This window comes from Larus michahellis, chromosome 20 (genome assembly GCF_964199755.1).
Source record: "Larus michahellis chromosome 20, bLarMic1.1, whole genome shotgun sequence".
Taxonomy (NCBI): Eukaryota; Metazoa; Chordata; class Aves; order Charadriiformes; family Laridae; genus Larus; species Larus michahellis.
The window spans coordinates 3,000,616-3,022,404 of NC_133915.1; the positions used below are offsets into that span (position 1 = coordinate 3,000,616).

General features: G+C 52.7%; 3 protein-coding genes across 6 annotated transcripts in view; 2 read left to right on the forward strand and 1 right to left on the reverse strand.

The window, feature by feature from the left end:
* LOC141733313 (phosphatidate cytidylyltransferase 2) overlaps positions 1 to 10,335 on the reverse strand; it is a 51,041-nt gene extending 40,706 nt beyond the window's left edge. The window contains exon 1 of one of the 3 annotated variants that reach the window (XM_074563522.1): positions 438 to 5,448. Coding sequence is in view for 2 of the 3 variants with exons in the window: in XM_074563520.1 (XP_074419621.1) it covers positions 10,176 to 10,238 (63 nt within the window). In the remaining variant the exon portion in view is untranslated. Of the gene's footprint in view, positions 1 to 437; positions 5,449 to 10,175 lie in introns of those variants that run through there. The other 2 variants (XM_074563520.1, XM_074563523.1) reach the window with 2 other exon arrangements.
* Positions 10,336 to 10,422: 87 nt separating this feature from the next.
* On the forward strand, positions 10,423 to 14,152 carry PCNA (proliferating cell nuclear antigen). The gene is made up of 6 exons (XM_074563525.1): positions 10,423 to 11,224; positions 11,767 to 11,864; positions 12,586 to 12,653; positions 12,834 to 13,028; positions 13,336 to 13,459; positions 13,590 to 14,152. Exons 1-6 carry the CDS (start codon positions 11,004 to 11,006, stop codon positions 13,670 to 13,672), a joined length of 789 nt encoding a protein of 262 aa, XP_074419626.1. The 5' UTR covers positions 10,423 to 11,003; the 3' UTR covers positions 13,673 to 14,152.
* A 1,969-nt stretch (positions 14,153 to 16,121) lies between these two features.
* TMEM230 (transmembrane protein 230) lies at positions 16,122 to 21,789 on the forward strand. 2 transcript variants are annotated; one of them, XM_074563526.1, is made up of 4 exons: positions 16,122 to 16,627; positions 18,921 to 19,048; positions 19,434 to 19,556; positions 20,498 to 21,789. In XM_074563526.1, exons 2-4 carry the CDS (start codon positions 18,950 to 18,952, stop codon positions 20,636 to 20,638), a joined length of 363 nt encoding a protein of 120 aa, XP_074419627.1. In that variant the 5' UTR covers positions 16,122 to 16,627; positions 18,921 to 18,949; the 3' UTR covers positions 20,639 to 21,789. The 2 variants fall into 2 exon arrangements, with proteins under 2 accessions (XP_074419627.1, XP_074419628.1); XM_074563527.1 differs by lacking the exon at positions 16,122 to 16,627 and adding an exon at positions 18,275 to 18,801.

A 21,789-nucleotide genomic window follows, 5' to 3' on the forward strand; every position in this document is an offset into this window, starting at 1 on the left:
CCCAGGCTCGCCAGCCGTGCGATACAAGGAGCAAGCATTGGAACGAGGAAGCCGATCCAAGCCAGCATCCCTGCGTTTTATTCCCCAAAGCACTGACGTTGCAGGGCGAAGTGCAAAGCAGGCAAATTATTCCTTGCCTGTAGCCCAAGTTTCGCAAAGTGCTCAGAGACCAAAAGAAAGGGAAAGAGCATTGATGCCTCCCTCCCTTCCCCTCCTGGCCAAGAACACGAAGGATGAAAGCAACTGCACAGCTCAAGAGACAGAGGAATTTGATGTTGCAACTGAGCGAATCTGACAGCTGCTGGAACGGGCAATCCCCGTCTCTGCCGCCGCCCAGCCCCTGATTTCTTGCACTGACACAACGGTGCAGCCCAATTCGTGTGAACCACATCCCCAGCGACCGGCTCCGCCGCTTTCAGCACAACGCCAACCCAAACCTGGTGCTGCAAAGTGGTTTGGTCTCCCAGAGCAGGGGCTAAGGCTCACAGGATCAGTCCAAGGGCACCCGCATCCCGCTGTTCCCCGCTTCATCCTCAGCAGTGGGAATAGGAGAGGTTGTGCAACAGACGCGCAATACCCACAGCTCCAAGAAACATTGCCACGCTCTTTCCAGAAAGCACAAAGGCAGCAATCAAGAGGTTTGTCGAGATAAAGGGACGTGGCTACGGTGCAACATCAAGTGTAGGACTCACTCCCGCCACGTGTCTTGCTTGCTCAATTTAAGCCTGATGGGAATTGGAGGCAAAACTTTTTCCCTGATGGAAGAAATCAGCAGTCCAAGTGAGGGCTAGCATACATTTTGACATCTTCATCTTGAAAACAACTGAGCAGCGTCGGGAATCAGCTCTTCTCCCTACTTAGATCCTTGAAACAGGCTGCTGAGATTATATAGGACATTGTGCCAGATATAGGCTATGGAGAAGACTCAGTAATTGACACTATTTTTATACCTTTTATGCAAATTGCAGCCATCAGCCTACAAATCACCAGTTTAAGCAGCTGAGCGGGGTGCCAAATAACTTGTTTAAGCCTGAGCGTGATGCACCCTGGTCTGGGCTACTTAATCCAGCTGTGGCATTGCCTCGGTCACCCCCTCCCGCACGTTACCACTGCCCCCTCGCTGCTCCTCCAACCCAGCCAGCCGGATCCCCGTCCCCGAGGGATAATCATCAGATAGCAACGCTTCCCACAAAGCAGCTCGCAGCAGCAAGCAGAGAGCGCAAACCGGCACAGACGACAGTGAGCGACGCTCGCCGAGGGCTATTGCCGGTGAAAATTTAAGCTCATTACAGTCGGTTCTTCTGCAAAGAGCTTGTGACTGCACAGGGCGGGTTTGGGCTGTGTTAAGCCACAGCCTGCAAACAGCGTCCCGCAAGGCCAGCACCAACAGTGTTTCAGGGAAGCTGGCTCTAATCGATGGCATTCTGTCACCAATTCTGCTGCTCCGCCAAGAAATACCATCTTTCTGATGCCTCTCCTGAGCTGTTCTCTCCTATTTCCGCCCTGGTAGCAAAAGCCTGGAGAGACCCAGACTTGCAGCGAGTTAACCCACAAATCACCACTTCTCTCCTTTCCCAGCTACCGGACCATACTCCCTCCTTGAGCCTTCAACGGACCTTTTCTCAGCCCTTTTTTGGCTGTTGTTTAGGTTCTTCCTAAAATCAAAGCTATTTAGACACGGGCTGATCCTCACATCCATCTGATCACGCCTGAACCTACCATGACTTTGAGGGAGAAACTAACACCCCACAACCCTGGTACCTGAAAGCTTCAATCTTGCACCAGGGTCTCACTGAACCAGACGCTGCCCAGACAAATGAAACCTTTCAGCAATCCCACCACCTTCCACCGGTGTTCCGTGCTGGGACACAGCCGACTCCAGCTGCATTTATTCCGTATTCTCTTACCACACCTCTCCCTCGCCGATTTTTCCTGCTATTTCAGTTGTCGGTGTTCCCTCTGCCCCTCTCCTCCGGGGCAGGAGGCCAGAGCACCCGGTGCAAAGGGTGCCAGGGCGTCAGAAATCCGCCTGCGTGATGCAGAGCCGGGAAACAATTAAAACCCATTAGCGAGAACAAAACAAACTTTCCCCCCGATTACGGCTGGAATCTGGCTTTATTTTCCCATTTCTTTTCCAGGGTAAGCATTAAGTCTATTAAAACACAATCAGATGCAGTAGCTTTTACTGTCTTTTGTTTACCAACATGGAGTTATTAAATTGAAGGACTTCCTTTTGTGCAAATCTGCCTGTCCAGCACCGTAGGCGAGCCCAGTGCTCCTTCTTCAATTTGCCATCTCAGTATTGGAGGCTTCTTAAAGGATCAAGGGAATAAAGTAATGCAGGAATAAAATCAAGATAGCAACATGCATTTTATCCTAACTCCTTCATTTCTACACAAGTCATGATGAGAAGAAAGAGTAAAAACCCCCAGATCCCTGCGAGGTCCGTTCCTCCTGACGGATGACGGAGGAAAAAAGCCCAGGTGCCCACTCGCTTGTCAGACCCGTGGAATCAGTGGATCTAAGCAACATTCGTGAACAAGTATTTTATCACCCTAAAGAAAGATAACACGGAGAAATGCGTTGGCTCAGCTCTCTTTAAACAACTTAACTCCGGCAAACACGCGGTAAGATATTTGTGCTCACGTTTTAAATGGCTTTCTCGCAGCGGACGCTGGGAGCGATCAGGTTTTTTGCCCAAGTATCCATGACACGATCTCAGTTGTCATAGAAACAAGTCAGCTGTCTCCCTGCCAAAAATTTTCTGCCCAATACGGAGATACGGTTAAGGATTGAAGGCTGGTAGATTAAATTAGTTCACGAAATCGCGTTATTTGTGCACCTTTCTTGAGGCAAGGTGCTGTTTTATTTAGACTTCCTGCCAGATTTTAACAAAAAGCTGTGACGGAAAATGCTAATACACTGCTAATGAGAAAAATATAGTTGCTTTTTCAGGCAATAAAATCGACAGCTAGAACAACAGCGACCAACTGTACTAAAGCCTCTACTACTCTCACCTCTGAGCACATCTGCAGGACCAAGGCCAATATAATTAGTCTAATGGATGCAAACCCAGTGGCCTCGGTTATGAAAATCTTAATGTTTTTCAAAAGTGGGTTTGCTTCCTACATCCGGGAAAACCTGTCTGCTCCCTTCCCCTCTCCCCTTCTCTGCGTTACCCACACGGCACCCGCCCGTCCCCGAGGGCTGAGCCACCGCACGCAGCGCGGCCACCCAGCCCCGGCAGGTCCCCCGCGGTACAAAATCACCCCCTCGCTCCCGAATGATGGAATATTCTCTTTTAAAGGTTTACAAGCTCAGAAGGGTGAAACAAGAGAGAGACGGCTGGAGACGCCCAGGTTTCATTTGTACCAAGGTCCCAAAAAAGCACTGGCTTTTGGCAAGCGGGCACAAAGTAGCTCGTGTCCTCTTGGGCTGTGAAGTTATCTGCAGGGCAATTAAATTCAAGTTTCTCGTGTCCCCCAGTCAAGATATTGATTGTCCCCCAACCAAGCCGGCATCTAGTGGTGCCCGCTTGATTTGTTGCTCAAAAAACCAAAGATCAGTTTTCATTTTTGTTTATATGGGGCTCCCTTCCCCACCCCAAAAGAACACATCCCAGTTGAAAGCACGCACGGAAATTAGGGCATGCCTAAAAATGGAAACCATTAGCAGATAAGACCACAAAAAGCATAAATGTTTGCGGAGTGGCTGAAGTAACTGAGAAAACTCCCTTTGCCATCTCACGCTCCCGAAGCCGCCCGCTTTGTTTTGACCAGAAGCAAGCTCAGCTCGCCCGCGGGCAGCGGTGGGAGGTATGCACAGTTCGCGTTTACCCGCACGACGGTCTGATGATACGAGAGCCTGATCCCAGTGTCAGCAAATACGATTCATGCGGAGTCGCACATCCCTGTGACTCACTCGGCACAAGCTAATCCTCTGCCTGACCCCCAGCACAGCACCCGCTCCGGGGTCTGTTTATTCCAGGAAATCAAGAGGGTAAATGCATCAGGCTCCGAGTCCTTTCGAGAAGCTATTGTATACAGAAGAGCACAAAAATAGGTTGCTGGTTCTGGCATTTCCCCAGAATTTCCTACGGTCGAGAAAGGAACCTGCCTCCCCCTCTGACACACGTGATGGAGATGTTTCGGAGATAAGCTTCAGGGCTGGGCTCTCCTGGATCTAACTGCCATCGCTCTGCTGCCGTGGCATTTACCGAAGCGTCTGGCTTTGTTGTCCCTGCAGAGACAGGGAAACACGTACAGAAAGAAGGAAGCAGAGCTCCTGCGCACCTCTTGGAAGGGGTGGCTGAAAGAGGCCGCGTTTCGACATTTCGATCTGTTGTTATTTGGAAGAGCCGTGAGAAACAAGAGGGAGAACAAACAGCTCTGCAGCCAGGGGTACACTATTTGCATCGGAAGGTTAGTGCAGGAAAAGTCTATTTTTGTCCTCTGAAATGAGAGCTTGCATCATGCCAAGGCCGATGGCTTCTGACCCTCAAATTCCTCTGGAGTTATACATATTTTTCCAAAACCTAATTAGAAAAAAATCTTACCAGTGTATTTAATTTGCTGACTATAAGGTGGTACCACAACCTTGTGTTCACATTTCTCTACCGGTCAATCCCGTTGGCTTTATTTGAGCTCATCAAGGAAAGGAGCCATGTAGGAGTTGGACCAGTATGTTTAGACACAATCCCGATGAACCCAAATCAGTGGTTTTCTGAAGGTACAGCTATCACCATAAACCTACATAAACCTATCGCACGACTTGTTCTAAAAGAGAAATCTATGAATCTTCACGGTCCTCTGTAATCCTGGAAAACATAAATCAGAGAAAACTCAAGTGCAGCAGGTCACCAGGAGGGACACCTGCTGACACGGACCACGTTTTAGGGGAAAACAATAGAGCTGTTGACTGGCACAGTAATAATTTTCTGTCCCAAATTCCAGCAGACGTGTCCTGGCCAATAAAAAGAAAAGCGGCAGTATTCTTTCCTTTCAGAAAGGGCGTATGGATTTGCTTCTTCACATAAGCTGGTTTCCTAAGGGTTTTATCTCCAAGGGTAGTCTACCCCTGCTGCACATCACTGCTCATTAAAAGCAGGAGGATGAAATGGTTTTCTTGCCAGCTCATGTGTGGTATGCAGTTGATGGACAGCACAATTGGTCCTTGGCTTTTCTCCCCGCTGGGAAGAGAAACGCAAACGTCTCCCCACAGCTTCCCTCTTCTCAGCCCCAAACATCCCTCCATTCACAAGAATTACCCCCCCCCCAGCACATCATTGCAAGCACACGGCTTCGGAAGCGCGAGCAGAGACACCCCTCACGTACGGAACAGCTCATCGGAGCGCTGGGCAAGAGCGCTGGCCTCAACCTGCCACGGGGGGGTCAATGACAGCAGGAACATCCCTCGGGAGCCGCGGATGTGCCACCACCTCCCTCCATCACCCTGCGCTATCCTGACCTTACTGCACACAATTAACAAGACGCAGTCGGGAGCGAGGACAGACCGCCGGAGCAGCAATTCGGTAAGAAGCTCCCAGATCCACTAAGACCCAGCGGGAATGCTGCAGAAAACAGGTCAGCCATCTGCCTGGAGGTACCGGCGACTGCCAGACACTGCCAAGAGAGACACTCTCTTGTGCAGCCCCCTCCAGACCAGGCAGAAATAAATCATCTAGTCATCAGCTACGGAGAGGGAACAGAAGCCAGCTATGAAAATATCCAAAGGGATGAGTAACAGAAAAGCCCTGTGCACTTGGGGGGTTTCACCTGAGCACCGCGAGTCTCCGTGCTCGCTCCGTCACGCGCGAGTGCCACATACAGCTCCCTGCGGAGCGGGACGGAGAGGACCTCGCAGCCCGAGGCGCAGGCATCTGACCCTTAACAGGACAAAGTCTTCCTGGGATCAAACTTCTCCGGCGTCGCCACGAATGAGCGAGGAAACAGGCAGTTCAAAGGAACTCCTTTGCAAAAAGGAGCAGCGGTCAAGTCTAACTCCATCCGAAGGACGCGATGAGCAGCCTGTAGCTCTTTTGGCAGCTCCAGGGCAGGCCAGCAGCTGGCGAAGGTATTAAATTCGACAGCCGGTTATAACGAGCTCCATTAGAAACGCAGTCGGTCCAATTTCTCCTTGCCACAATTAACAGTAACGGGTACCAAAGCACTCCCGTTGGCAGGCACACGGAAAGCTGAGCGTCGAACGGCAGGGAAGGCCGAAATGTATTCTCACATGAGAGCTGAGACTGCTAGCCTCTATCAAGAATAACAGTGGCTCATGCTTCAGCAGAAGCCAAGCAAACTGATGCTTGGTATCAAGCCTCAAATAATATTAAGAGTTATTAAAAACAATAAGGCTTTGGGGGGGGTCTGGAAGCGGACTTGTACTTCTGCCTCTCCCAACGAAGACGAAGAGAGGCATCACTCCAATGGTTTATTGGGCTTGGTCCTACAAGAACCTCATCTTGTTACCGCAAACTCCCAATACTGGGGGCTCTCCTGTGACCTGGGGAGGAACAGGATTTGAAACTGCCTAAACCTTCTGAGCGCCTGCACCGTCATTTCTCTGCGTCCTGCACCTCTCCCACGCCCAACGCCAAAATCGGAGCTGCTGCATCCTTTCCCGCGCGCACCAGGCAGCCGTTCACCTCCACCCCTCGCCCTCCCAAGCAGCCCTAAGGGACAGTTACTTGTCAGCGCCAGCGTTCAAACGCCCGGCATTCACTTAGCTCAGCATCTTCGAGGCGCTTTAGATCACTAGGGAAGTCTCGCAAAATGCCTGGGAGCACAAGAAATCACAAGGCTCGGAAGCCAGAGCCTTTCACTTTTCGTACCACACGATACAGACGTAGCCAGATTAAAAGTCACACCATCAGTCCACAGCAAAACCGGGCCGGAAAGAACAAGAATCCTCATCATCGAACCCTTCACAAGTACAGAAACATTTCACCCTTGCTCACTTCATGCCTGCTCTTCAAGGCCTCGTATCAGCGACGCAATGCTCCTGCCGTCGCCGTCACCCCTCTTCCCGTCAGAAATGAGGGTGCCCGGCTGCGGTGGGTGCAATGAGGTGCCCAGCGCTGCACAGTGCAAAAACCCACCCGCACGGGCCATCGCACAGAAACGCCTGCCAGCACGGCGGCTGCAGGGACCACTTGCATTTGCTCTTGCAGCTGCCACCTCTCCTAAAAGGGACGGTATTTTCCAGCAAGACACTGGCTGCCAGTGACAAAGGGGTCGGCACACAAAGCCACAAGTGATGTAGGGGTGTGACGTGCAGCCCAGATAAGCCTGCCCAGAGAGACCTGCCCTCCTCTCCTTCCCTGGGACTAGGCCACAGGATGTCTGAGACCCCCCCCCGATCTCAGACAATGTCCTAGCAAAAGGCTGGAAAAGGAAAGAACCCTCCGTCCTCACACCAAGTACAAACCACTGCTGAGAAATGATCTTAAAATCCCACTAAACCAGCAGAAATGTTCAGGAGCGCTGCACTCATCCTGAAACAATTTTCTTTCTCACTTCCCTTGTTCTCGTTGGCAGCTGGAAGAGAAAATGTGATTTAATGGGATGCACAGAACACAGGAGAGAAGGCATTGACCTCTGGTTTTAGATAATGAGTCTATAAAGCAAAGGAACGAGCCTATAAAGAACGGGATCTGTAAGGCAGCAAGAAACTAAAACTTGTATCAATCCTCTAATCTCAGATATCTCCACACTAACAGCAACAGTTAACAGCATCCACGTCCTTCGGGCTAAGAAAATGGGTACCAAGCACAAATATCAGCGCGAGTTTCCCTGTTTTTCCACTGGGGAGATCAGAGGGAGTTCACCGAGCAGAGTACACAGATGGTGCCTTGTTCCCTTTGAGACGAAGACTGCGTGTTGCACAACAGTTTTAACAGAAATCGATTTTAAAATGTTCTGGCCGGACGGTCTCAACCGAAGCAGCAGTTTCGGCTGTAAGCACTGCCCTGTGCCAGCGGGGAGGAACACATCAAAGCCGCGACACTGTGCAAGGGTTAGAGGACCAGAAAGTGAAACCAGCCTCTCGCTTTCCATTATCAAAACTGCAAAGTGGGATCAAGTACGAAACACAACTTTCCGTGCCTTATCTTAAAACCCGCCTCGATGTTTACATCTCGTTTTAACTCGTTTCCTTTAACGCACCAAGAGCTCTTCTGAGAAGACAGAAGGGTTTCTGTAGAACACAACATACATCGCTAAATTATTTTTCTTGGCAAGGCGAACCGAATGACAAAGCAGAAATGGGGAACTCCCCTCTCGACAGCAATACCTGCAGGAACGCACCGGCCAGGTGGAGACCACCGATAAACAGGACACGCGCGAGCAGTTTTGCTGCGTTGGCTTTATCCTGATGTTATTGCCAGGCTCTGCCAGGCATTTCCCGAGCGCTAAAAGCACAACGGCTTGATCTCAGGGGAGGCAAGAAAAATCTGCCAGCGAGGTGTGCTGCCACAGAAAGCATGACGCTGTAGGGTTTTACTAATGGCAGGATTACAGTTCCCAGGTGACCTCCTGCCAGGCTCGATTTTAACAGTTTTGGGAAATTCTCTGCCTCCCGTAACTGCTTTCTGTTGTCCAGCACCTCAGAGGAGCTCTTCTTCACTGCCTGGAAACATTTTTTCGTTTTCTTTTTTTTCTCTTCCAATTCATTTCAGCTGCTTTAGGATGAGCAGCACGACATAAATGTTCCCCCTCTCTCGTAAGGGCGCTTCAAGTCATTGACTCGAAGGTGCTATTAGAGGAGCCCTTCAGAAGGCTCATTATATGTAAAAAGCATACTTGCCTGGAGATAACAAGATTGCACTCAAAATAGCGGCCCTCTGACCTTCTTTAGGAAGGCATCACAAGTAGCTAAAGGGAGATCGCAGCTTGGCCGAGGGAGTCTGCGTACCGGTTAAGCAGTACCAGCCCTCCCAGGCTGCTGAGGGACATCTTCCAACTCTCACCAAAGTTCTGGAATATAAAAGTCCCTGAAGATTTTCTGCTGCAAAATAAATTCCAACTGAGAACAAACGTACTTGTCTAGAGGATAACGGCTTTGCCCTACGCGCAACAACAAGAAAACAGGAGCCATCTTACTGCTCTCTTCACGGAGGTCGGGAAATCTGGATGTCTCTCGACTTCACGTAAGCTACAAAAAAGGCAGAAGCGTCAGGTCTACGTCGAGGCAGCCCATGCTCGACGCTGTCAGCGTGGTCTGTCCCAGCTCCCCCTCGAATCTCATCCGAACAATAAACCTCCCTCAAACCTGACTGTACAGCTCCTAGCAGGCGCTACAGTGGCATGCAAAGCGGCATTAAATGTGACATTTAAACTGCAAAAGACATTGCGCCTGATGATTTCACGCTTCTCTAAATCGTGTACTTCAGGCGTTAGCAGAGGGAACGTCAATATGATGCTACTACGGGCAAATGGACAAGCGAGGGGTTGTTCCCAAGGTACAAACGCAGCGAAGAACCGATTTTCCCTCCAGTTTTCGCTCTCTCTGACCCTGGAAATATTATCAACAAAAGTTTTTTCTTGACTGCTTGTTCGTCTTTTTCCTCTCTGGGGAGGAGGCGCAGGGGTAGAGATGACACGGGTGACGACACAACTCACGGAGCGAATGCCGACCTGGGAGCATCCCACTGGAACAGGAGAGACATTACAGGAAAACGGAGTCGGGGTTTCATTTTCATGGGTTTTCTTCGGAGAAATGCCACCGTTAAACCTCCTGAAACCACCGACGGCGACCAGGCACCCCACCGCGGGGGGGGTTACTTAGGAGACACCGAAGTCTTCCCTAAGGGGTTCGTAACCCCCACCTGATATCCCATAAGTCCAGTTTATGCCCCGATCCCACGTTCCTGGAAGGGGGATGCGGGCCCGGTTGCCCAGCGCCGGACACAGCCCCCCCCCGGCCGGGCTTCGCTCGTTCGGGGCCGGTTTTGGAGGTGTCGGGAGTAAATAAACCAAGCGCCAGGCCGCCGAGCACCGGCAGAGGCGCGGGGTGCGGGGCGGGCCGGGGGGCACAGCCGCGGCCCCGGCGGGAGGAGGCGGAGGGTCCCCCGCGCTCCGCAGGCCGCGCAGGCCCCGCGCCCCCCCGCCGCTCCCCGCGCCGCGCCGCCCCGCCGCTGCCCGGCCTCCCCCCGCCGCTCCCCCGGCGCGTACCTTCTCCTCGGGCTCCGGCGCCCCACCGGGCTCCCGGCCGAGCCGCTGCCGCAGCTCGCTCATGCCGGCACCGCGCCCGCCGCCGCTCCGCGCCCGCCGCCGCCGCCGCCGCCGCCGCGACCCCCCGCCACCGCCAGGGGGCGGGTGAGGGCGGACGCGCCGCCGCCCAATCGGCGGCGCGGGATGGGCGCGGGGGGCGGGGCTTCGCCCAACGCTGGCCCCGCCCAGGTGTACCCGGATGTGCGCCCGCCGGCGCCATGATGGGTGGGCGGCAGTGCGTCGTTGCCGCCGGGGCGGAGCGGCCGCCTCGTGTGGCGATAGTTCACGGGCTTGGGGCAATCGCGACGGCTTTGTCGTAAAGAGGAGATTCTGGTTTTCACTCAGGCGCCGAGTTCCTGTCAGGAGAAGTCCTTACGGACAGGCCCGGCGTGCGGCACCGGCGCTGCGGTGCGGGCGGAGGACGGGCTGCGGGGGTTACAGCGGCCGCCCCGCCTCAGCCGGGGCCGCCATCGCCGCACGGCCAGGCGCGACGGGGGCCCGCGCTACGGGCCGTGTGTGTAACCCGCGTGGTGATTGGCTCCCGCCTGACGAGGGGGCGGGATTAAGGGGAGGAGCGGTGCCAGGATTGGCTGGAGAGCGAGGGGACGGATCTGACATGTGAAGGTGGATAGGGTTCGGCTGAGGGAGGGACGCCGGCGATTGGCTCGGTGCGGCGGTGGGCGGGGCAGAGGAGGGTATAAAAGGGGCGCTTGGCGGCCCGTGGCTCTTGGCGATCAGTTGCGTTCCCGCGTTCGTTCTGAGCTGCCGGTCGGTGCCGCCGCTGCGAGGATGTTCGAGGCGCGGCTAGTGCAGGGCTCCGTCCTGAAGCGGGTGCTGGAGGCCCTCAAGGATCTCATCACCGAGGCCTGCTGGGACCTGGGCTCGGGCGGTATCAGCCTGCAGAGCATGGACTCCTCGCACGTCTCCCTGGTGCAGCTCACGCTGCGCTCCGAGGGCTTCGACACCTACCGCTGCGACCGCAACATCGCCATGGGCGTCAACCTCTCCAGGTGAGCCCGCCGGGGCCTCGCTGGGCTGGGGGGGCGGGCCCGGGCCTGGGCCAGAGGCGCTGCGGGGCGCGGGGCCCGCCGGGGTGAGGTGGGTGAGGGGGCGGTGGAGAGCGAGGGGTTCCCTGTGCCCTCACCCACCCCCACCCCCCCCCCACGCCGGGCAGCCGCTCCGGGGGCGGGCGGGGGCCGCTCGCAGCCCCGCTGGGCCCTTCCCCCAATTCTCACAGCTTTCCGCGCCGTTTTTCGCGGCGCGCGCGCGGGGCCGTGACGTCACTGCCGGCGCGCCGTGGCGGGAAAGGCTGGCGGGAAGGCGGGGGAGAGTCGCCGCCATGGCGGGAGTTGGGGGGCGGGATTCGGGGGGGGTGCCGTGGGGGGAATACGGCGGGAGGACGGGCCCCGGCGCTGCTCTTCCCGCCCGGCTCCCGCTGAGGGCCCTGGCGGCCGCTCCCCACACGCCGTTTGCGGCCCGTAGCGGGCGGTGGGCGCGCGGCCCTGTGCCGTCTGCTCCTCATCCCCCCGGTAACCTGCCTTCCCCCCCGCAGCATGTCCAAAATACTGAAATGTGCTGGAAACGAAGATATCATAACCCTCCGAGCAGAGGACAATGCGGATACGCTGGCTCTAGTGTTTGAAGCACCAAGTGAGTGTTCGATGTTGTAGAACCACAGAATGTTGGAAGGGACCTTAAAGCCCCCCCAGTGCCACCCCCTGCCCTGGGCAGGGACACCTCCCACCAGCCCAGGTTGCTCCAAGCCCCGGCCAACCTGGCCTTGAACCCCTCCAGGGATGGGGCAGCCACAGCTTCTCTGGGCAACATGGGCCAGGGGCTCACCACCCTCACAGCCAAGAATTTCTTCCAGATATTTAAATCTCACCTCTTCCAGTTTGAAGCCATTACTTCTCATCCTGTTACTACGTGCCCTTGTAAAAAGTCCATCCTCAGCTTTCTTCTAGGCCCCTTTTAGGGACTGGAAGGAACTAATTTGCTCCCGTGATACTTCTAGGTAGTCTTCATAAACCGTGCAGATGTGAGGGGGAAGGAAATAACAATAAATACTCCAGAAATGGCTGGGGACACCTGATACTTACCCTATTGAAACAGCTTAGTCAGCTTGTCCGATACTGTCTTTGTAAGAGACTTTTTTCAGGCCACACACTGATGCTGCCCACGGCTGGGTTGCTGTCCTCTTACAGCCTACAAAAGGCTGGGTCACTTTCAGATTTCTATCTCTAATTAAACGAGATGGATCTTATTGTCATAATTGAGGTGTTTTTACTTGGGGTAGGGGAAGGGGCAAAACTTAAATTCAGGATGATAACTTCTCAGCAACGCTTGGTCAAACTGTGCTTTGTTTCTTTAGATCAGGAAAAGGTTTCTGATTACGAGATGAAGCTGATGGATCTCGATGTGGAGCAGCTTGGAATTCCAGTAAGTAGTGGCTCAAATGGCTGACTACGCTTTCTCCCGTAGGAATGGGTGTTTTCCCATGTTCACATCAGATTTAAGAGTTTGAGCTTGTAAAATAACTTCCTTTGGAAAGAAAAACTCAAGTGTAGTGACTGCACCAAGCTTCTTGGTCGAAGTTTCATTATGACGCTTCCTTTGCAGGAACAAGAATATAGTTGTGTAGTGAAAATGCCTTCTGCTGAGTTCGCCCGCATCTGCAGAGATCTCAGCCACATCGGCGATGCCGTTGTCATCTCCTGTGCGAAAGACGGTGTGAAGTTTTCGGCTAACGGGGAGCTGGGAAATGGAAACATCAAACTGTCGCAGACCAGTAACGTGGATAAAGAGGAGGAAGCTGTAAGTTAAGCTTTCATGGGTGCTGTGGTGTCCTCGGTGTTGAGGTCTCTACTGATATGTCCAGTTCTCTGACTTAACGGGGGTTAAAGCTGGGTGACTGGACTGTGGATTTCTCTGGTTTATAGATTAGAGTCAACAAATCGTTGCCAACTTCAGGTCCTTACCCCGGGGCCTGCGAGCAGTGCTCTGCAGAGCAGAGTGGGGACCGGCACAGTAACTGCCTTTGCATCAGGTCTCTGAATCATTTGAGAGGCTGGAGGGAACTCGTTGCATTTACTGAGGTCTAACGAGGCTGATGGTTTCCTAGGTTACAATCGAGATGAATGAGCCGGTCCAACTGACCTTTGCCCTGAGGTACCTCAACTTTTTTACCAAAGCCACTCCTCTGTCACCCACAGTAACCCTCAGCATGTCTGCGGATGTCCCGCTTGGTGAGTAGAAGCAGCTCTCCTTGAAAACGCCCTTGTGGAATGTTGCCGCCTTAGAATTGCATTAGGAACTCTTGATCAAATGGCGTTTCTGAAGAACCTTCTGAATACTTTTTTTTTTTCTTTTTCCCAGTTGTGGAGTACAAGATTGCTGATATGGGACACTTAAAATACTACCTGGCCCCAAAGATTGAAGACCAACAAGATGGCTCTTAATTGGAGTAGGACTGAGGGGGAGATCCGGGCTGCTGCCTTGGAGAAGGAAGTGCTGGTGGTAGCAATTTCAGTGCGTCGGAGCATCGCCTGAGCGCTGTTAGGCATGTCGTGTAGATATCTTTGTAAATATTTTTCAACTTGCTCTTTTGCTGTACTGGTGTCATTGGAAATAGGAAACTTTGTTTTTTTCTAGGCTGTTCCTGTACTTCCAATAATCTCTTACGTAGATGCTGTCTTGAGGTGAAATGTCTTGCTCCTCTCGCCTTGTGTTACAGAAGGGGCACGGTATTTAACTTGCAGAAAGACGACGTTGCCTTGAGTTTCACCTGTGGACCTGTAGCTGACTAGGGTTGCTGTTCAGTTATGCCACGAGTTTATTTGACCTTAACTTCGTTTATTTTTGAAGCTGATACTTTAACTGAAACTTGGAAAATGGAAATAAAGAATATAATTTCATGGGGTTTATCCTGTTTAAATGTGGATGGAGAGTATCAGTGCTTTGTCACACTCTGCTCCTGTACCCTTAGCTCCTTTTTCAAAGGAACTGCCAACAGGCAAACTTCTGCTTGGGGTTTGTTTCTTGTTTGTTTTTTTTTTTTTGCACTGGAGTTACCAGCTTCTGCTTTCATTGTGGAGCTGGGCTGAAATGGAGGGGTGTGGTTACAGCGTGAAGAACTGATGGCTCCATGATGCTCTGTGCTTTAAGCGGAGGTGGTTTGTGAAATGAGTTTTCTTTCCTTAAAACGCGTTCGCTGTGGCTGATGGCAGGGCTGCCTCCAGCGGGGCGGGCTCCTGGAGCTCTCGTGGGAACCCTGCTCGGTTTGGCTCCTGCTCCTGGCGCAGTGACGCTGAGCTGCTCCCCAAGGGCTGTGCGCGTGTTGCATCCGTTGGGTGCCTGTCCCGCACCGTACGCGCCTCTGACGAGCGACTCACCTGTGCCACCAGCAATTCCTCTCTTAATGGAGGGTGTTTCTGATCATCTTGTTGATGAAGATAAAAAGGTTTATGGCGTGTTTCACCCTGAAGGTTTGATCATGAAAAACAGGATTTAAGAAGTTTTCAGGCAGCTACTGGGTGGGGGGTGTTTTGGTTTTGGGGGGTTTTTTTGCACTTTATTGCTCCCAGAGAGCCATAAATCCTGACCCTCAGTCTGGAATCTGAGTGACTCCACGTGGTCACGAGTGAAGAAACCCTGAGGCAGCTCAGTGGCCTTGCTGGGGGGTGGGTAGCACCCAGGCTCCCGCGTGCTGTGGCTATCTTGGGCTTTTAGGAGGCTGCGTCCTTCCCGCTGGCCGGCAACGCAAGAGCGGCGAGCGGAAACTGCCTGAAAACTCGACACTTTGAAAGCCCCGCTGATGTAGCAGAAGAGTTTCACGAGGTGGCAGTACGGACTGAGAAACACGTTCTGCTGTGTCGGAACGACAGGGACTTGCCATGGGACCTTGTCCCTGCTCAGAGCTGGGGGACGGGATTTCGTAGTGGCCCTGCCCTCGGTCCTCCGTGGCCAGGAACGCTCCCTTAGCAGCAGGGATGGGTTAGACTGGTTTTCCGCCGCTGCGATGGAGGGAGCGGAGCGCCCTGCTTGGTTTTCAGTTCTCTTGAACTGTCTTCGCTTGCCGATTAAATCGGCACCCTGAAGTAAAACGTCTCGAAAGCGAGACCTTTAGCTGCCCTAGAGGTATCCGGCAGTTGCCGCGTTACTGCCCAGGACAGTAGTAGCGGGTACCTTTGGTAACCAGGAGGCTCTTTTTCCTCCGAATGCGGGGAATCCGCTTCTCACATCGGGTGGCCGTTGTGGCGCCCACAGATACAGCGAGCAAATGTTGGGCTTCGCGGCAAAGAAAGGAAGATTCCTGACGCTGAAGCAGGGAAGGATTCTGGGTTTCGTTCCGGGCGTAAAGCTGGGCTAGCGCTGGGAGCAAATTCTTTTTGGGGCAGCCTCCTGCTGTAGGGGATTTCTGAACCTTAGTTGTGCTGTTCTCATTAAACACATCGTAAAAATAAGCCAAGTGGTTTAATTGCTTATTTTTACAGCTGTGAAGCCCAAAGTGAGTAGCCTCATGTTGTAAGAAACATCCTTTAACAGAATTATCTTACACGCTCGTGTTTTGACTTGTGCGCCGTCTGCGTCCTGGAGAAATCCTCAAAGCAGCTGAATGGTTACTTTCCCGTTGCCGTACTCAAATACTTCAAATTAAGATGGTCCCTTCTTTTTTTTTAAAAGAAAAAAAAAAAAAAAAGCCGGGGAGATTTGGTAAATGCTGTGTGTGTTGGAGGCAGTAAGCTTTTTGAAGTTTATATGTTTAGACTTTCTTAGCAAGGAGAAAAAAACAATAAGAAAGGGGGAGGGGGAATTCTTTGAAACTTAAGGAGATTAGGCTTTTCAGGCTCTAAATTAGTGCCTATTTTATTAATTTAAAGGAACTGGAACCACGGGGATTCCTGCAGTTCTCCCGGAGCAGCTGGGGGACGCGGATCCCAGCTGTGTTCCATCTCATGTCTCAACGTTGTTCCAGGTGCTAGAAATAATCTGGCTGTAGTTTGTCTGTCACACACCCGTGCTGTGTCTGACAGTTTCGTTACGTCCAGCTCTTCCTTCAGAAAATCAGCTTTATTTTAAAGGACGTGTAGGAGTGACGCGTGTGAACGCGCCGTGCCATAAACCATCTACGAATGCAGCCCTGAAACGACAGATTGGCTCCGGCGGGTCTCGCGTGACGTGGGCCTGGGTGCCCGGGACGTGGTCCAGGCCGGCTGGCCAAGGACAGGGCGCTTCCAGCGGCTGAGCCGGAGCGTGAGGCTGAAAATAACCCCGCGGAGCTGAGCCAGGGAGAGCGGCTGCCGTAACCTGGAAGGGAACCGCTGTCAGCGGCAATAAACTTCCTGGGTTGTTGTGCAGCGCGGAAGAGAAGCAGCAGCGGCAGAGATGGGTTTGAGCGGCGTCACGAATAGCAGGTAACGGCTTTTGGGTGGTTTTGCGCACCCCGGGGAGCAGCGCGAGGCAGGGGGGGTGCAGCCCTGCAGGTTTTGCCGGGGGGGGGAGGTCCTGGACATGTTGGGAACTTCCTCCTCAGCAGCAGAGAAACCATTTCGGGGCTGGAGGGGGTGGGTTCATCGCATTAGGTGTGAGGTTTGAGCTCCCCAAAGGGCAAGGAATGACCTTCCCCTTCCTTCCTTATTCCTGCTGCTGGGCAGAGAGGGAAGAAAAATGTATTGCTCTTAGTTGGGGGCGAAAAAGGATTTGGGCGGGAAGCGCCACGTTTGCGTTCGCTGGCAAGTTCCTCTGGTGAGGCTGCGCTGGGCGCCTTCCCCCAGCACCGTGGGCTCCGACTGCGTGAAACGCCACCCCAGAGCGTTACATTAGAAAACTTGGCATTACACGCGTGACTCGCCATTTACTTGCCTGTTAAAGAGCTCGTTTCTGATCTTGAACCAACGTAGGGCGCAAGGAGAGTGCAGCTCGGGGGACTTGAACCTGGCCCTTAAACATGGCATCCGAATATAATTTTATTTTTTTTTACATTTGTCATTAGTAGCCCCCTTCTCGTTAGTAAGCAAGGTCATGGGAACGGCAGGGTGATTTATGCGAGTGTAAATCGGAAATAATTCCTAGGCAGCCTCTAGGAATAGCCTGGTAAATAATGGGACAGGCAGCAAGTCCTGTGGAACTCCGGAGTAAAACGGGGCAGAGTCAGGAAATCTGACACATTTCGGATGCCCTGATTTCTTTTGGCTTTTTCCCCTCCCCTGCACATCTACCCCGGGCACACGGGGCCGGGGGGGAGGAGGGCTTGGGGGTATTTGAGTGCTGTGACCTGGAGAACAGGGGTGTGCGAGGAGCGAGGGGGTGAGCGGTACCGCTCTGGGGTGAGACTTCCATTACGCGTTTTGTCTGTGCTCAGGTTTTTGCTACCAAAAAAGCCAAAAGCTTAAGCTAAAGGCAAAACCGGCGGGGTGTGGGGGGGTGCTAATATGGGAGGGTATTGGGTTTTATATAAAAGTCAAATTTCCTGCAGGAGTAACGAACCTGATGGCAGGGGAAGGTGCCAGCAATTAGCAAGAGGGAGGCAAAGGATTTTAGTTCAAGTGGAGACTATTTTGAGGAGATGCTGTTACTTTAGGTACCAAATGGCGTTATGGAAAAAGCACCTTTGTCCCTTCCTGTTGGAGCAGCTGGGACGTGCGCTTCTGCTTTCTCTATTCCACACTTTCTCAGAAAATAAAAAAGCTACTGAAGTTAAGGCGTGGGAACAACCCATCTTCTGCCTCGCCTCTGGGAGTCGTGGCCCGGGGCTGCAGCGCAGGCTCAAGGCCGTGGGTTGAGCAGCCACCGAACGCCTGGGTCCTGCTGGGAGGAGTTGCCTGGCCCCCGTTCGGTGCCTGTGCACTGAGGCAGGGATGTGTTTCCAGGCTGGATCCGGGCTCCAGCTCCCGAGAGGCTGGGCTCCGAGGTGCAGAAGCAGGCTGGCTCTGTCCTTCTCCCTGGGCCTGTCACTGCTGGCAGCAAAACTGCCGGCCTTGGCTTCGCGGCGTGGTGAAATCACAGGGTACGGCCCCGGCGTAACTAAATAAAGCTCAGCTCCGAACGCTGCCTGCCTCGCAGCTCGACACACAAGTGACCTATGATTTTTAGCTCCTCGCTGGTTTTTTGTTTCCCTCGTCACCACTCCGTCCCCTCGTCGTGCTCCCTCGGAGTCACGCCTCGAGCTGTCTCGGGAATGACAACTCCGTTTCGTTCTCTTTTCCAGGGGGTGGGGTTTTTATTTTTTTTTGGTTTTTTTTTTTTTGCAAAATGGATCTATTGCAAAATATCCGGCTGGTTGAAAAGCCGCTTTATTGAGTTCTGGTTCTGAGTTTCTTTGCTCGTGTCCCTGTTTAGAAATAGCTGGACCTCAGACATCGCCCCGCTGGAAGCGCGATCTCCTTGTGAAATGGGAGTAGGACAATATATTCTATGTTATCGTGGAATTTCTCTTATTTTAAAAACAAATTTTACCTTAGTTGGGCTTTGCTTTCAAATATTGGCAAACCCGGCTGCGGCTATATTCACACTTTTTGTATTTTAGGCTTAAATGCAAAGCTTTGTTTGAAAAGATTTCATTTATGAAAAAGCACAAAGATGCCTTTTGGTTAGTACAGGCCTGATACTTCTGTTTCTCTTAAGAAACTTGATCCGTGTGGCTCGGACTCCATCATCCAGCTTGCTCTGATGGGGTCGGTTTTTTTTTTTTTCCTCTTTGTTCTCCAGGTTGTAGCTGACGCCCGGGCTTCCTTGTAATGATGCCGTCACGTACAAATCTGACCGCTGGGATTCCCAGTAGCAAAGTCAAATATTCCAAGCTCTCCAGCACCGATGATGGATATATCGACCTGCAGGTAAAAAGCGGGGAAGAAAACCCCTTTCAGAGCTGCTGCTCTGACTCTGAGCTCCTCGGGGAAGGCTGCGGGGGCGGCTTTTGTGTTCATCCCCAGCAGAGCAGCCTCGGCTCAGAAAGGTGCAGGGCTGGCTGCCAGCCGCCGCGTCAGCCCTTCTCCTCCGGAAAGCCGGTAGAACTTCACTGGAAACAAGAGCGGGCGTAAAGGCCGGCTGAGCGGGGTCTCCAAGGGCAAGATTTCTCGCGGAAGGGCCGTTACAGACCAGAGCTGCTGCAAGTTTGTCCCACGTCACCTCCACGAGCTGTGGGATCGGCAGCTCTGCCACGGTGGGAGGGGAACCGTGCTGAGTTAAGCTGTTTAATATTTGGGGTTTTTTTCCATCCAGTTCAAGAAGAGCCCACCGAAAATCCCCTACAAGGCAATTGCGCTGGCTATTGTGCTCTTCATGATCGGGACCTTCCTCATTATCATAGGAGCCCTCCTCTTGGCAGGATACATTAGCAAAGGCGTAAGTGGTTCGGTTACGCTTCGGTTACGAGTTCGGCATTGCTAGCCCATTCCTCAAAGCCTGCCATGAGCCGTCACGTTCAGTGTATAGAAATTCGGAGCAAAGGCCTGGAAGCAAGGAATGAATCCCCCCCCGGCTGCCTCGCTGGCGTCTGCTGGCAGCCCGGCTCCTCTGGCGGCAGAGCCCGCGGAGGTCTTTAGTCAGCACGCGTGGAGCAGGGTGGGAGCAGGACTGGAGACGTGCCAGGGAGGGCTGGGCTCCTCTGTCCTACCCGGGGTACGGTTTCATTTTAACGCTGCGTCCCTGCGGAGGTCAGCTTCAGCTTGCCGGCCTGGAAAGACGTAGCGCTGGGTAGTTACTCTTCCAGTGAAGGTCTTCTGGTTCCTTCTGTAGGAGATACCAGACTGCTACATGGGACACGGCACCGCTTTTCTCATCTCTGCACTTGGGATCCGCTGATAGGGGACCCGTTTGTAGTTGACTCGCTGCTCCTCCGCGGCACGCTTCTCCTTTTATCTGGTGCCGTATGGAATCGCTTTACGGTTGGCAGCTGCTGCTTATCGCTGTGGAAACAGCAGCGTTTTGGCTGTATCGGGAGCAGTCCAGGCACAGACAGGAGAGCTCGCGCTCGGCCCAGCCGGCAGCACCGGCCTGTGGCTGCAGGTCTGTGACACGATTAGTGTGAGCAGGAGCCACCCCTCCCGTCCAAAGGAGAGGTTCAGTGGAGGGTTTCCTGGAGCAAGGAGGAGATGCCAGGGAGAGGACTTAGAGCTCAGCCTGCAGAAAACGGAGCTATTTCTGATTTAAGATGTATTTGTAATTTTTTCTGGCGGCTAGCCAGGCCTTAGGGATGAATAGTTGAGAGGAGAGTTAAGAAAAAGGACAGACACACTCCCCCCGCAGATCTCTCCTCACCGCACTTGCGTCTCTCTCCTCTGCAGGGGACGGACCGCGCTATCCCCGTGCTCATCATCGGGATCCTCGTGTTTCTCCCAGGCTTCTACCACCTGCGCATTGCGTACTACGCTTCCAAAGGCTACCGCGGCTATTCCTACGACGACATCCCGGATTTCGATGACTGACCAATGTATTTAATTGCATTATAATTAGGTTGGCAGTAAGAGCTGTGAGTTACTCTGGATACCGGAGGGGGGCTGTAAGGCTGTCGATGAAGTGTTATCAGTCACAAGATGGCAGTTCCCCATTTTGGGGTGTTGCAGGTTTTTCAGCTGGGGGCGGGAGGGGGTGGGGGCTGGAACATGGAATTAAACCAAAACGAATTGCAACATTAGGTGGGAAGAACATGTGGTTTATTGTATTTTTCCTCTTTTGGTTACATAATGCTGGTTGCTTGTGAGAAGTTCTTCTTGGGCAAGGCAATTCTAGCAATTACCCAAAAATAGATGAGCCGGTTTCAGCAGCAAAGATATTTGTTTTTTCTAACCGTTTTCTAGAGTTTATTTTAGTTTTCGGCAAGATTGTGGTTATCGTTGGGTTTACCTTTGCAGACAAACACCGTAGTTAAATTCTCCTTTTGCTTTCTGGCCATCAGAAATGCTTCCGGTCTCCTTGTCCCGTGCGTGCCTGGAGCAACAGAAGTCAGATGGGGGCGGGAGGGGGAAACTGCACTTGCATGAAACAATTTACGCGTCGCGCATTTGCTGCACAACTCCTCTGTCAGCCCGACCAAGCTTATTTACTCAGCAAACACATTCTTCCGAAGCAAACTGTTTCCCACGCCGCGGTTACTTTTGGCAAAATCCACTTATCCTTTAAAAGGACTATTGTTGGATTTTGCTTATTATTTTAAACAAACTGAGCGGCTACAGGGAGAAGAATTGGAAGCCGGACCAGGACTCAAGTGTCTAAATACCAAAACTCTTGGGTTTGACTAGCGTGGACACTTGGAGACGCTTGCATTCCATACGTCTGTATATTTGGAAACGTTTTGTCCTTGCCTAGATAATATGCTGTGCGTAATTCCCTAGGCCAGTAAAAAGGAAATCTCTGTATAGTTTGTACTGGATAAATCCCGTTTGTATTGTTTTGCTAGCTTCGGTGGTGCGTGACTCGGGGAAAACAGATCGGTAGCTCTATTTAAGTAAAAGCTGTCTGTCTGCTGAAGTGGGAACGAACTCGGCGTCCTGGAGAAACAAGTATGCGACAAGTAAGCGATGCAAGTCGACGTGTTTAATAGGAATAAACTTCACTATATTCTGTGGACAAATCGTAA

What these genes read in the sequence shown, in the direction of transcription:
- PCNA (XM_074563525.1), top strand. Translation starts at nt 11,004, where the DNA reads ATGTTCGAGGCGCGGCTAGTGCAGGGCTCCGTCCTGAAGCGGGTGCTG. An exon ending in TGGAGCAGCTTGGAATTCCA is followed by an intron (nt 12,654 to 12,833) that starts GTAAGTAGTGGC and finishes CTTCCTTTGCAG; the next exon opens with GAACAAGAATATAGTTGTGT. An exon ending in TGGATAAAGAGGAGGAAGCT is followed by an intron (nt 13,029 to 13,335) that starts GTAAGTTAAGCT and finishes ATGGTTTCCTAG; the next exon opens with GTTACAATCGAGATGAATGA.
- TMEM230 (XM_074563526.1), top strand. Translation starts at nt 18,950, where the DNA reads ATGATGCCGTCACGTACAAATCTGACCGCTGGGATTCCCAGTAGCAAA. An exon ending in ATGGATATATCGACCTGCAG is followed by an intron (nt 19,049 to 19,433) that starts GTAAAAAGCGGG and finishes TTTTCCATCCAG; the next exon opens with TTCAAGAAGAGCCCACCGAA. An exon ending in CAGGATACATTAGCAAAGGC is followed by an intron (nt 19,557 to 20,497) that starts GTAAGTGGTTCG and finishes TCTCCTCTGCAG; the next exon opens with GGGACGGACCGCGCTATCCC.